Source organism: Lactuca sativa, chromosome 8 (genome assembly GCF_002870075.4).
Source record: "Lactuca sativa cultivar Salinas chromosome 8, Lsat_Salinas_v11, whole genome shotgun sequence".
Lineage (NCBI taxonomy): Eukaryota > Viridiplantae > Streptophyta > Magnoliopsida > Asterales > Asteraceae > Lactuca > Lactuca sativa.
In genome coordinates, this window is record NC_056630.2 from 31,383,581 (window position 1) to 31,397,937 (window position 14,357).

General features: G+C 33.9%; 2 protein-coding genes across 3 annotated transcripts; both read right to left on the reverse strand.

Moving 5' to 3' along the window:
• Positions 1-1,608: 1,608 nt before the first annotated feature.
• LOC111900765 (iron-sulfur assembly protein IscA-like 1, mitochondrial) lies at positions 1,609-3,102 on the reverse strand. The gene is made up of 3 exons (XM_023896644.3): positions 2,840-3,102; positions 2,077-2,194; positions 1,609-1,980 (listed from the first exon to the last, which is right to left on the reverse strand). Exons 1-3 carry the CDS (start codon positions 3,030-3,032, stop codon positions 1,872-1,874), a joined length of 420 nt encoding a protein of 139 aa, XP_023752412.1. The 5' UTR covers positions 3,033-3,102; the 3' UTR covers positions 1,609-1,871.
• A 6,350-nt stretch (positions 3,103-9,452) lies between these two features.
• Positions 9,453-11,675, reverse strand: LOC111900767 (uncharacterized). 2 transcript variants are annotated; one of them, XM_023896645.3, is made up of 7 exons: positions 11,507-11,675; positions 10,826-11,126; positions 10,522-10,743; positions 10,335-10,433; positions 10,144-10,241; positions 9,850-10,072; positions 9,453-9,757 (listed from the first exon to the last, which is right to left on the reverse strand). In XM_023896645.3, exons 2-7 carry the CDS (start codon positions 11,034-11,036, stop codon positions 9,672-9,674), a joined length of 939 nt encoding a protein of 312 aa, XP_023752413.1. In that variant the 5' UTR covers positions 11,037-11,126; positions 11,507-11,675; the 3' UTR covers positions 9,453-9,671. The 2 variants fall into 2 exon arrangements, with proteins under 2 accessions (XP_023752413.1, XP_023752414.1); XM_023896646.3 differs by having other exon boundaries at positions 10,522-10,734; positions 11,507-11,674.
• Between the last annotated feature and the right edge of the window lie 2,682 nt (positions 11,676-14,357).

Consider the following 14,357-nt stretch of genomic DNA (forward strand, 5'->3'; position numbering starts at 1 on the left):
AGTGTTCTCATGATGTCTAATTACATCAAAAATTTATAAAGAAAGATTTTCAAAAATAAAAACTTTACAAAGTATATAAATTCAGATGTTCTTTATAGAACGCTCTCTATTCATAGACTATATCAATCCATTAGAAAATGACACCTTTTTAACTCCTTTATACCAAAATAAACATTTACAAAGACTAATATTTTTTTAAATAATATAAGTCTCCATATTATAGTAAAACATGGTTTTGCATGGCTTATTACTATTTACTTAACCATAATTCCAACGATGACTTATTTGGTTATTACTCTTCAACCATATAATATTATTCAAAGTTATCTATCTATTATAGTACTAGTTGTGAGACCCGTATGATATACGGGTTGAATAAAACAAAAACTAAATATAAAGGTTTAAATAAAAATTTATTTAAATTTGAAATTTAAAATTTAAAATTTGAATTTAAAAGGAAACATATTAAATACTATATGAGTTGTAGTATTGTAATTTATTGATCATTTTCAATTAAGACAATTATTAATTAAGGTGTAAATGTGATGTGTTAATTAAGAAAAAAAAAATAAGAAAATGACAAATGGAAATACATTTATTCAAAAATATCAAAAAATGATATATTTACAAGTTAATAAGAGAGTAACATGTGACAAAATTATTTTCATTGATTAGGAAAGATTTAATATTATTCAACCACATAAGGAAGAAGAGGCGAAAAACAACAAGTTTCTTTTTCATTGTTAGTGATTGTGCTTGGAGATGAAAATAGAAGAGTCATCTACGGGTACGATGATTTTTGTCTTTGGAAAGAGAAGGGTGGGGAGGGGCCGCCACAAGGAAGATGAGTGATTATGGAGGCATGGTATCGGTGGTAGGGTTTATTTTTAGGTTAATAATAATAATAATAATAATAATAATAATATAAAAAGCAAAAAAATGTTATTTTTGACAAATTTAATAGAGTAAACCAAATGGATGTCAACTATCGGAGCTAAAAACACAACCAAACTTTGCCACAAAGACTACAAAATTTTTTAGGCTTTATCCAAAGAAATTGCAAATCATATAGATTATTTTTACAAATTTATTAATATTTAATGATCAGAAAAAGAAATTTTTTTAAAAAGCTTATGTACATGAAGAAGACTTATAAAGAAAGTTTTTTTTATTGATTTAATAAAATAAATATGCTTAAGACATGTTCGATACATAGCTTTTGGAAACTCGAAACTTTTAAGAAAAATATCAATTAAAAAAAAATCGTTCAACAGTAAAAGTTTCTACTTTTTAGCTAAAAACAAAAACTTCAAATCCAAAAACTATTTCGAAAAGCAATTAACAAAAACCTATTTTATAATTTTGCAAATTGACTTAATTAGCTTTATTGTAAAATCAATGATGAGTTTTTTATAAGTCTTTTTATTTAATTTTACATGTTTTAAAAGCTTCCAATTACTTTTGTTGAACACTCATTAAACAAATAAAAGCTACAACTTCTGTCTTCCGGCTAGTAGATGGAAAAAAGAAAAAAAAGAAAAGGTAATTGTCACGTGACAGCAATCAACAAAAACGAGCACTATTTCACATACATTCAAGACCACAAAAAGAAACAAACAAACAAATCTTACAATTGACGAAATAATATAGATGCACTAAATCCAATTTACTTAGAAACAAAGATCAAATTTTGTGGGCCAATAATGACAAGTTCGTTGCTTCTAGATCTAGGCAAGAACAAGAAAATAACTTCCTTTTCTCACTTGAAAGGCAATTATTATTATCATCATCATAAATATTATAATCTACATATGCAATTATATAATTTTTGACACCTTCTATACAAGATACGTAACTTGTTGTGAATTTGACTAAGAAGTGCCACCAGCTTTTGTAGATTCTGTGCTACTTGTTGTCATAAAAGATTCACCACAACCACACTGCCCTTTTGAGTTTGGATTGATAAATATAAATTCAGATCTGCACCCAAAAAAAAAAACAAATACAAATAAACTAAATCGTTTTTTAAGTAAAAATGAAACACATCTAAATAATCAAAATAACCAAATTTTTTACCTGAGCTTGTCGTCCACAAAGTCCATTTTGGTACCAATAACATGCATAAGAGCCTTTGGATCTATCAATATCTTCACACCCTTTTCCTCAATCAACTCATCAAATTTCCCTTTTTCATCTATACATTATTTAAAATATCAGTGCTCATATGATTACTATTGCAACTTGTAACTCTAGAATGAAAATTATAGCATTTAAAATTCCATAGTTGTGAGTATATTAATTCCCAGTTCCCTCTGCAAATTTACTAGTGATTTTGTTGCAAGATTAACAACACCTGAAGACCATGGTGAATGGATATACTGCTATTTCAAATTTTGTGATTGAGAACACTCAGTTACAAGTTTGAAGTTTCAAATATTTTTTGCTATAGGAGGACAAAATCTATTCTCTATTTGATTATACAACGAAACATGTTCCATATTCAATTTGAACAATATCTGCAACTGATGCAAATCACATATGTCCATCCTATTCCTACCATCGTAATGGCACACATTCACACAGTTCTCATATGTCACTGAATATCATCGGTGTTTCTTAAATTGATTTATATTTTCTCAATTTCATGATTACAAATTCTGCCAAACTATTGGAAGTTTGGAACGAACCCCGTTAGTTAAAAACCAATGTTAAGCGGGAAATCCTAAAACATTTCAGGCACGAAATTTCTAAAACCATCGATAAGAAGTCAAATTACCAGAAGATTAGATGACAGTCGGCCGAAATTTCTAACACAGAGGAAATTTTTGATAGACCTAACCTGCGTAATTTAGGGTATACGAAAGGCCGTTACAACCGCGAGCTTTGACGCCGAGTTTAAGGAAAGGGCGTTGGCGCTGCTGTAGGAGGTGGCGTATCCTACCCGCCGCCGCTTCTGTTAAAGTTAGGGCTTGCCGTCTCGTCGCCTTCACCACCCTCTCAGCCGTCGCTGCTGCCAATTTTGAAGTTGCCATGTCCCTCTCGAATCTCGATCGATGATCAACAAACCTCGGAAACTAACGGGAATTCCTTTTACTTTCTATTCTGTGTTTTCGGTAAAAAATGAAATTAGAATTTTATTAGTATTTTCTAGTTTTGAAAAAAATGAAAAAAACACTTATTTTTATTACTCTATATAAATATTATACGGTTATGCAAACGATAGTAACAACAATATAACACTCTATGTTACCCAAATATTTTTAACGTAAAATCTATTTAATATAATTAAATCTTAAATCATACAAATTATAAATCAACATTTTTCTCTCTCTAATTTGATACTGATATTGTTTTAACTTTTTTTTTACTTAATACAACTTAGAGATGGTTTTATGAATTCCATTTTTAATTTGTGCATATCATGAGATTCACAAAACTTATGCATAAAGTACACACAAATATACACCGAAAACACAAAGTTTACGAATGTAATTAATAAACTTTTGTGAAAACAATGTAACAAATGAAACTCGTCTCTATTTGCAGCAAATAGTCCCTTCATTTATTATCCCGAAAAAATTAATAATAAAAAATAGTATATATATATATATATATATATATATATATATATATATATATATATATATATATATATATATATATATATATATATATATATATATATATATATATATATATATATATATATATATATATATATATATATATATATATATATATATTTCAAAGATGTCATTAATATACATGTAACTTTTAAAAGCACAAGTCACGAAGGCTTAAGATCTAAAAGTGAACATGCTTTGCTAAGCATATGGGCCTTTAACCCAACTATGTAAAACCCCTCCAGATCTTGGCCCAATCTTTGTCCCAAATAGAAACCCATATCTTATTGAATCTAAAGTCTAAACAGACCTACCATCACTAGATAACAAGTTGATATTCTATTCTGCTTGAAGTTAGCTGATGTCAAAAAGGGGGAGAGAATCTTGGTAAAACAAGAAATTTTGCTGAAGAAACCTCGCTACTAGAACTAAAGGAAAGCATATTTTGAGGGGGAGCACGAGTCAAAGAATTCATTAAAGATTAATAATAAAAGACTTCATCAATTGTGAGTTGCTTGATGATGTACTTACCTTAGTTTGCTCTCTTTTATAGCTAAAATTTCAAGTGGTAGATATCTCAAAAAATGGAGTGTCATTAATGACCGGTCAATTCCAAAGATTTGATGGATCTAGTCTTTATCATTTTTCTGAAAAAGCTGCATATTTTTTATGTTTAAACTATTTGTTGTTCGACTGATTCTTTTGATTGTATTCTTATATTATTCTCGTGTACCATTCTATATAAAAGGAATCTTACGGTGGCAATTTGAGTCCAGTATGGAACTTTTGACACATTATCGTCCCTAGAAGCATGCTACTGTATGTAACTAAATCTCTCTAAGTCTCTCATCAGCGAGACCATCTGCAGAGAATATTGAGTCACCATCTCATGTTGATTGTATAGCATTGTCTAAACTCTCATGTTGATTGTATAGCATTTATCATAAAAGCATTACATATCCAAAAGACAACACTTACAACATATATAAACCACCATTAAACCTTCTAGCACCAAAAGACAACATTTTCAGGTGGTTATTACCAACAAAAAATCCCTAACCTCTAATTCCTAATTCCAAAATAGCACAAACAACAGAAACAAGACCTACGAGGCAAGCAAGCACATCTTCAGCTGACCCACTTCAACTTCATACCTATTCATTGTTCTCAACAGTCCTTGTATGATAACAGTTGATCTTTGACACATAGGGGGATCGACCCACCCCAAAAATCCACATCTGGATCCTTACAAGAATACATTAAAGTAGAACAGTTATTGCATAACTACCGAAATATCATAAGCTAATATGAGTTAGCTTACCATTTTAGGTCATGCATAGAAACGACGACCAGGGTTTCGTGAGGTCCATGAGGTCCGCACAACAGCAACATTCCCACGGAAGCATAACACCATTTTGAAGCTTGTAACAGTAGAAGTAGATGAGCGACGAAGAAGAAGAAGACCTTTGTTGTTGCTTCTCTATAAATCAAAATGAAGTAGAAGAAGGGGATTATGTATGAGTATGTATATAAAGGAGAAATATGATATTATTTCAAATAAGGACCTAAAATGACCAAAATGCCCTCACATGGAGGGCACGTGATGGCACTAATGGCTCCTAACAAACGTACTATGACGGAATGGACTAAAAACCCATGAAAACCTTGATTTTGGACCTTCGGTGCAAGCTGGAAACTTTTTGGACCCCATCCAAAGGTTTTTGCAAACCACAAGGACCAAATTTACAGTTTTGTCCTTTTAAAAGCTCACTGGAGGTGCAGAAAAATTGATCTTGAACAGGTTCTGGATCGATCCTAAGTCGATCCTTTTTTTTTGGATCGGTCCTAAGTCGATCCTTTTTTTTGGATCGGTCTTTGTTTGGAGCGATCTTTTTTAGACCGGTCCCGATCGGTCCCGTCCTTTTTTGGATCGGTCTTTTTATGGATCGGTCTTTTTTCGGATTGGTTTAGCTATAAACTAGTCCGATACCGGTTTTTTTTCGGTTCGGTTTCGAATTTTTTTCGGGTTCTGTTTCGGATTTTTTCAGGTTTCAGTTTTTCTAGTTTTTTATTTCACTTCGATTGTCTTATGATACATTTCTTTACATTATAAATCAACATCCATCAAATACATATGTAATAATTCCAAGATTTCATAACTTCGACATATCATTAACATATAAACTTAAAAATTAAGTTCATAATATTACATAGAAAACATAGAGAAATTGGGTTCATAACATTACATAAAAAACTTAGTAAATATAAATAAGTTCATAATATTAGTAATAATTTCTAAAACATAAATATATCATCATAATGTCATATCCGGAGGGAAATTCCAAAAGTTGTAGTTGTCATCGGAATACGGAACTCCTTGGTCGGGGTTGGAGTAATCTTGGCCGGGAGTGATGTTAGATGATGTACTTGTAAAATTTGTATTTTGTGCTTCTTGAGTGTCGACAATATCGTCATCAACACGGTGTTAGTGTATGATGACACTTCTACGCCTCTTTTCTCCATTTCATCTACCAAAATCTCAGTTTCAATATGGGTTAACCCTTCTTCAAGATCCGCGCTATTTTGTGCTCTCTCCATTGAATCATAGTAGTCCTTTAGCATCACTGACATTTGCACCGATTCATCAGTTAGCATACACCTTCGAGCACTTAATATCATGCCACTAAGAGAAAAAACAACATTTTGAAGTTATGCTAATAGCTTGGACCGTTAGTACATCCCTAGCCATTGAGGCTAGGACTTTATATTGACCTAACTGTTCTCTATCTTCCCACCACTTTAAAACATCCAATTGTGAAAATTGTTCATCGGTTATATTAGAAGCGTAATCAGAATCTTTATACATTGAAAGTTCATCTAAAGACGTTTGATTGCATCTTGGCCATTTTGATTGACAGTCCCTAAACCATAAGGATCCGATACTCAAGGAACTAGGTGGCCTCATGATAGAGGTTGAAGAACTAGTTGGTTGAGTTGGTGGCCTCGGGATAAAAGTTGACAAATTTAGAACTGCATATTCATTATCATATATCATATATAATTGTTTAATCGTGTCTTCAAAAACTGATATATTTTTAGTTATGTCAATATCATCTAATCCCAAAAGATTGCTGATACTAAGTAGACCATCTGTTACACCTTTAAAATTCACATATGGATTTAGTGCTGAAGTGATCATAAAAATCGGTGGAAATTCTTAAAAATATTTTTCAAGTTTTTCCATCATTAGAGAAACAATTTTCTCCCATTGCAGATCCAACCCCTCAAAATCGGCTAATGTTTTAATTATTTGAGTAATACTAATCAAAGTAACGTCAGATGTTGGACTATATGTTTGTGACAACATAAACGTTGCTTGATATAGTACTCAAGGAGAAGAGTCCAATCCATCTCGGTAATATCCGCATCAGATTCATGGGGAATATGTTTTCTATGATATTCGCTTAATAAATCATTTTGTCTTAATAAACGTTCAATCATTAAGTAAAGAGAGTTTCATCTAGTTGGCAAATCCGCGACCATTTTTAAAACTCTATTTCCTTTCCTTTTGCAAAATTGTTTGTATTTTTGTTGTTCAATAGGCCCACTTCTAAAAATTGATGCATTTAGATCTCTAAATTTTGAAAGACGAGTTTCCATTACTGAAACACCATGTTGAACCGCCAAATTTAAAATATGACAACAACATCGCACATGATAAAATTTGCCATCACATATTGGATTTAAAGCTCGTTTCACTCGATTCATTGCATTTGTATTGTTACTAGCATTGTCGAGTGTTATAGAAAGTATTTTATCTTTTATACCAAAAGCGTTCATGATTCTAATTAAAATCTCATATATTTGTTCACCCCCGTGTGGGTGAGGAAATTGTTCAAAAGCAAGAATTCATTTATGCATAATCCATGTTTTTGTTTTTGGATCAATCCAATGTACCATGACGCAAATAAATGATAGAGCGGTACCATGTGAAGCGGTCCAAACGTATGTGGTTAAAAAGACTCTTCCTGAGAAGCTTGTAAAGAATCTCTTTAAATCCTCATGGATTTTTTTAAATTTGTTCATTGCATCACATTTTAGGGTTGTACGACTTACATGACAATAATCAGCAAAAAAACATTTATAGTCGTTGGCTTTAATTCTATCCGTTGTAAACTTGTAATGTATTAGTTCTTGAAAAAACAAATAAGCCAAAAGTATGCAATCGCATTTATACTTTGTTGCCGTTGAGTATTTTTTAAATTAGTTATTATATTATTAGTTATTAGAGTAAAAAAGCAAAAAAACAAAGGAATGGAGTCATGGAAGAATGGAGTTTGTGTTTGTCACTTTGTCCCACGTCGCTCTTCTTCTGTTACAAAAGATAAATAAGGTGAGGACAATATAAAAAGGGAAGTAAGGAACCCTGAAAAAATTGAAACAAAACCATAATTTTGGAGGCCTGATATTTAACCCCAATCAACTCAGGGTATGCAGGTCTCTTTTGCCCGTCTTACCAATACTGATTAGCTTAAGACTGAAAATCTTAGTTAGATAGTGCATAATGAAAAGCAAATCATATATCTAATAAATAATAAGAAGCTTTCAATATTCTAATTATAAATTTAGTGGTAGTGGGGCCCGTTCCTAGTCGTCATGGGAAAGAAAGGCAAAAAGAAGAAAGATGCCATGTATATTAATTTTAAGGACCGATTAAGGACTGCGGTCTGGACTGTTAAAAAGACTAATTGGTCCAGGACCGGCCATATGCATTTCTTTTGGACCGGTTCTTTTGCCCACCTCTAATGGTCACGAAGGCTTAGGATCTAAAAGTGGACATGCTTTGCTAAGCATTTGGGCCTTTAACCCAACTATGTAAAACCCCTCCGGATCTTGGCCCAATCTTTGTCCCAAAAGACTCCCATATCTTATTGAATATAAAGTCTAAACACACCTACCATCACGTTACATGTTTTGGTTGTGGTTCTTTGCTTAAACCCACAGGCATTCATCTAATGTTTTAACATCATAATTCAAACTCAATAAAATTTAGAGGCATATACCAAACCAATGAGAGTCCTAAGTACCATCATGCATTAGGAAATAGTCTTCCACATCACTATGCAATAACAAACAACAAGCTTTAAGATTCTCAATGATGGTATGCACCTCTTGCTTCTTCTATATAATGCATGGACATCTTGGAGCACCCTTAAACCTTTCCCATATCTCACCAAATAATTGATTCGAATGTCAAGGTCTTCTTGGGACAAGCTGTAAATCAAAAAGCGAGACTTTGATTCTTCACTTTACAAAGTTAAAGGCTCTTCTCCAATGATGCAAAGATATTTGCATGGACATCTTAGTTATAGAACTTCTCTTTAACTGACATATTGCATCACACCAAGCATGTTTTCTCTTATGTTTCTTAAAGCATCTTTTGGCAACTGTTACAATTGCAAGACACGATCCTAAGCATCTTTTGGCAACCTTACTAGCTATAGGATCAAGATCCATAGAGTAGAGTCAACTGCATCACCCACCATTTTCCTAAACAAATTCCAAGATTCCACTTGAGATAAATCATCCATATGGAAATTTCTTTTGAGCGTTGATTCTTCTTGATGTCAAGATAATCTTGCACCCTTTATGAAGACTATCCATTTTAACCATGATTCAACCTTTCACGTGAACATACCTTCCTAAGAAGCTCACATTCCTCAAGTAGTCTTCTCTATACCACCCATATACACCAATGATGTTGACATTATCATCTTCCAATGTCTCCGTTATCAATCATAACCGGGCTTTTCTTAATTCAAAACCATCTAAATCAGAAACGTTCTAAAATTATTTATATATTCAACAAATATTTTCTTTAATGAATTCATATGGAAACCCAAAACTAGACAAGAATCGAATCATTCAAAACTAAACCATACAACATAGAATAGATTTTACAGAAGTTTAGTGAAATCTCTATGATCAGTCAATGTTAAAGACAAAAACGGAATTCAAAATTTGTGAATTGAGGTGAGGTGAGGTGCTCTAATAAGGTCGAAACTTCCTTTCAGCCCTCATCTGTTGTATCCTTTTCTTGTCCTGCTCAAATTTGCTCTGTAGCATCATAATCTCTGAAAAACACACAATTTTATTTTTAGCATATATCATATCGTATTTTATCAAGGATTAGTTGAGTTTTTTTTTTTTTTTTTTTTGGGTTTACCATTTCTTTGTGCCTCTCTTCTCTGAAAACGATAGAAAGTGAGGCCAACTTGGTCTTGGTTTTGTTTCTTCTTCTTTTTGGAGATGTTGTCCACGACAGCAGCCTGAGCAACAGACCCAACAGTTGTTCCACTTTCCACATCTGTCGTCTTTTTCCTTCCTTTCATATGTGTCACAACTGTCCATCCACCTTCTGCTGCTTCACTCTCCTTTTCTTTTCTTTCCTGCAATGCATTTAATTTTATTTTTTTAAAAAATTATAAACTAAACCCCTCACAAATCATAATAAAAGTACCTTTTCCTTCTGTGCCCAGTGGTCAACTAAGAAGTCGTTGATCCTTTGCAACAAAACCTCTGCTCCAGGTCTACCTCCATGGTATTCACCAATCCATCCTATCAATAACCATCAGAAGATGATCTTCTAAACATCTTCAACATTTGAATCAATCTACATATATAATAAATATAATTGTTGAAAATACATACTTTTCATTCCTGTTGTCTCGTCCTCATCCCCTGAGGAAATTTCATAAACTCCATCTTCATTGTCATCGGGTTTTATTTGAGAGATACTCTTTGACTTACCTATAAGTAATGTAAGATCATATTCGTTAAGTAGATAATTCAAGTTAGAAAATGAAAGAAACAGCATTATAGAGAGTTGGTGTCATACTGATTTGTTGGTTAGAGTGCAAAATATGCTCAATGACACCATCTTCTTTTCCTTTCTTTTTCTGTTTTTTCAATTTCTTCTTTTTCTTGTCACTGGTTTTAACATCATCTGGAGTAGGAAGGGGAGCAACTTCACTTGTCTCCATGCCTTTCCTCTTTTTGTTTCTTGCAGCTTTTTTCATCTTCTTTGGAGAATTCGCATCATCCATATTATCTGCCAAAGCTTGAAGGCATTATATTATGTAATGTAGCCATACAAATGAAACAGGACTTTAATAAATTAGTCAAAGCTTGAGAGTGCATACCATTTTGTTGGTTGACATCATCTTCACCTACATTATCATGTGGAACGCCTTCATGATCACTATTTTCTTTACTTCTTTTCTTTTTCTTCAATTTGTTCTTTTTGTCACTCAGTCCAGCAATGTTTTTACCCTCGTTAACATGACTAGTGGAAATAACCGATTCCGGTGGCTCTCCATCTCTTTTTTTCTTGTTCCTTGAAACTTTTTTCATTTTCTTGTCAGAATTTTGCACCTTCGTGAATGAAGTTGTGTTCCTTTGTCTTTTGTTCCTCCTCTTGCACGAAATCCCTGTTCCTTCACCCTGCACATGGCATACCTAGTTAGTTTTTAATAGGCAACTGCTAGGACCCGTTAGGTAAAGTGAGCAATTGGGACTTGTTCATGATATGAACTGTATGTTGTTTAATATGTTAACGCTTAATAGGTAAAATGAGCAAATAATTTCATCACAGATGTCATCAACTATACACTAGTTCATCAATCAAACTTCAAACTTCAGAAACTTTGCATCACAGATTCCCTAGCATCAGAGCATAATTCCATCAAATAATTTAGCAAAAACCAGCAAATAATCAACTTCATAACCGATTTCATTGTATGTTGGGGAGAACATTGCGACTTCATCATCAATTTCAGCAAAAAAAAACAAGAGAAAAAAAAGGAAAAAGCGAAATAACATACCTGAAGGCAACCTCTGCTGTGCGACGGTGGCGCTGGAGGTGTGGGAGGGTGACGATGGCTGGAGAGCACGAGGTGGAGGAGTGGAGCGTCGGCTGTCAGGCGAGAGAGAAGAGGCGACGTTTAGGTCAGGCCAATTTTGAAAGCGAGGTAGTTCCTCATTTGTTAGTAGGGTTTTTGAAAAACCCATTCAATGAGTTAATGGGTGTTAACCGTATTTTTAAAATTACTGATTTTTTAAAAAGTTAAGAAATTAAAAAAATGTTTGGACAATATTAATTTTTAGGCAAAAATGTGACATTTTTTAAATGTACAAAACTTTTGTTTTTCTTTAAAGTCAATAAGTAGATGGAAAAGCTATTTCAAACATACTGTGAATAATCTTTATAAAAAAATTAAAATATATTTGAAATTGACTTATAGGTTAATTAAATTTTTTGTTTTGTTTGTATTTGGGTAACATTTTTTCTTGTGTATAGATCTAAATAATCAGCTTGTTGAAAGTGTTCAATATGACCATTATGACCAGTTACGTGACATATATGTAATAACGATAATTACCTAGTCATGTAACGTGAGCAGTCACTATCAATATATCATTCAGAATCATATTGTTCGTCACAAGTCACTTACACAATTAAGGCAATTTAGGAACTCTAATTTTCTTGGGTCCGAATGAGATTTGAGATCTAGAGTCAACAAATGGAAAAATATTGGTCTTCTTAATCCAAACGAGTCCACAGCTAAAAGACTGGATTACCCCTGAGCCTACAGTATGAGTCTGACTTGCCTATCAGGCCTACAACTCATATCTGGCTTGCTCCTGAGCCTACAACATAAGTATGGCTTGCCCTCGGCGCCCAAAGCTTATGTATGGCTTGCTCCCTAGTCAAATCAGTCATCGGACTGGAATACCAATGTTCAGCCTTCAGTACGAGTCTGGCATACCAACCGTTCCTCAGCTCATATCTGGAATGCTACTGAGCCCTCCATATGAGTTTGGCATGCCCTACCCGGCCCTCAGCTCATATCTGGAATGCTCCAGGTTTTATTGGCTACAACACAAAGTAGCACAACCTCAACTTAACACAATATGTCGACATATAACGAATAACAAACATATAAAGATAATCATGCAGACAGAATCATAGGTAGCCCTACAGATCTACCGTACTAGCATATCAACAACTAGCAGATAATCATGCAAATATATTCCATACTCAGCATACCAACCTTGGTGCCTTTGACCTGTAAGTACAGTGAGGAAAACTCACCTGAAGCGGCTAAATATCTCAGACAAAAGCTCGGATCGCTGATCCAAAAATCCATGTGCGCTAGCACCATCAAATATCATCCAATTAATAAATAAATATCGACCCATAATCAAGAATCTGAATTGCTTGCCTAATGAACAGGGTAAAAGACCATTTTACCCCTTTTTCTTACTTGGCCCAAAACCAAGGCCCGATATGGCACAACATCCTAATTAGCCCCAAAAACAATAATGAATCAAATTCCAAGAAAGCCCATAATTAATCCATGGCTCAAGGTCAGAAGTCCAATGGCCCAACAAGGCCCAGACCAAAAGACCTAAAATTTCACATCTTGGGAAGTACGCTCCACATACTCACCCTCTAAATGCAATGTACAAGTCCTTAAAGCATGAAACTCCATTTACGTTAAGCGTACTTCTGAGTATGCCCAACATACTCATCAAGGGCTAAAAATTCACATTAAGCTCTTATTGGGTTAAGTTAAAGGCATCCAACCACTTCTCTTAACTCTAAATGATGTCTTAAACCAAAAAGTCAAAACCTTTAAGCCTTTGCATGGCTAAAGAGGACTAAATCTCCAAGATCCTTCCTTTCACAACACTAAAAACTACTTAACTCCTGCATGGTGCTAAGGAAACAATCAAGCAAGCATTTTTATGGCTCAATACACTTTAAGACCTCAAAAGGACATTTAATATGCTTTGGAGTGCCCCATACTCACAAAGATCCAAACTTTGGGACAAAATCTTATGAAATTATGCCATAACAAAATATATGAATAGAGTCATCAAGTTTGAAGCTTTGTACCTTAAGAAGGTAAATCAAGATGCACTAAGCGTGGATCCACAAGCTCCAACCAATCCCACACTTCTCCAAAAAGCTCATTCTTATTCTATGAGCATCAAATGCATGAAATACCACCAAAAATTCAATAACCACACCAATGGAGGCTAGGGATTCATTTCTACGGTTTGAGGGGATGGAGGTTGAAGATAATATGGTTTGGTGGTGAGTTAAGGTGCTTAAATAGGGTCCAAGACCCTAAATTAGGGTTTAGGTCTGACTAGAGTACGCCCTACGTACTCCCTTAAGTATTTGCGACCAATCTGCCTAGTATGCCATGTGTACTCCCATGTACACCCAACATACTAGGCTCAACATGAGTACGCCCTATGTAAACTTATGTACGCCTCCCCGTACTAGGTTTAACCTTTGAACCACTAACTTCCAAAGGCCATAACTTCTTCGTTCTAAGTCTGTTTTCAAAGATCCTTATATCCATGGAAAATTAACGAGAATCTCTACACTTCTATCAACTCATCCTTGCCCAAAAAATTTCCTAACAAAAATACAAAATAAATAAAAATCCCGACTGCCACTTTACGGTTATACCATTGGGATCTAAATCACAAACCAAATTCCTAGATCATCTATCCTACCTTATCCACCCCCAAATGGGTCTAAATCTCCCTTTCTCAAAGGCCCTAAGCCTTATGATAATCGGTCTTCGGTTCACGGCCCCGCATTAGGAAATGATTCGGAACAGGGTGTTACATATGAACCTTCTAATTTTCTATGTC

Coding starts and splice junctions, on each gene's coding strand:
- LOC111900767 (XM_023896645.3), bottom strand. CDS start 11,036: ATGAAAAAAGTTTCAAGGAACAAGAAAAAAAGAGATGGAGAGCCACCG. Junction 10,744..10,825: donor TGATGTCAACCAACAAAATG/GTATGCACTCTC, acceptor AATGCCTTCAAG/CTTTGGCAGATAATATGGAT. Junction 10,073..10,143: donor ACTGGGCACAGAAGGAAAAG/GTACTTTTATTA, acceptor AATGCATTGCAG/GAAAGAAAAGAAAAGGAGAG.
- LOC111900765 (XM_023896644.3), bottom strand. CDS start 3,032: ATGGCAACTTCAAAATTGGCAGCAGCGACGGCTGAGAGGGTGGTGAAG. Junction 2,195..2,839: donor GTATACCCTAAATTACGCAG/GTTAGGTCTATC, acceptor AATAATGTATAG/ATGAAAAAGGGAAATTTGAT. Junction 1,981..2,076: donor TTTGTGGACGACAAGCTCAG/GTAAAAAATTTG, acceptor TTTTGGGTGCAG/ATCTGAATTTATATTTATCA.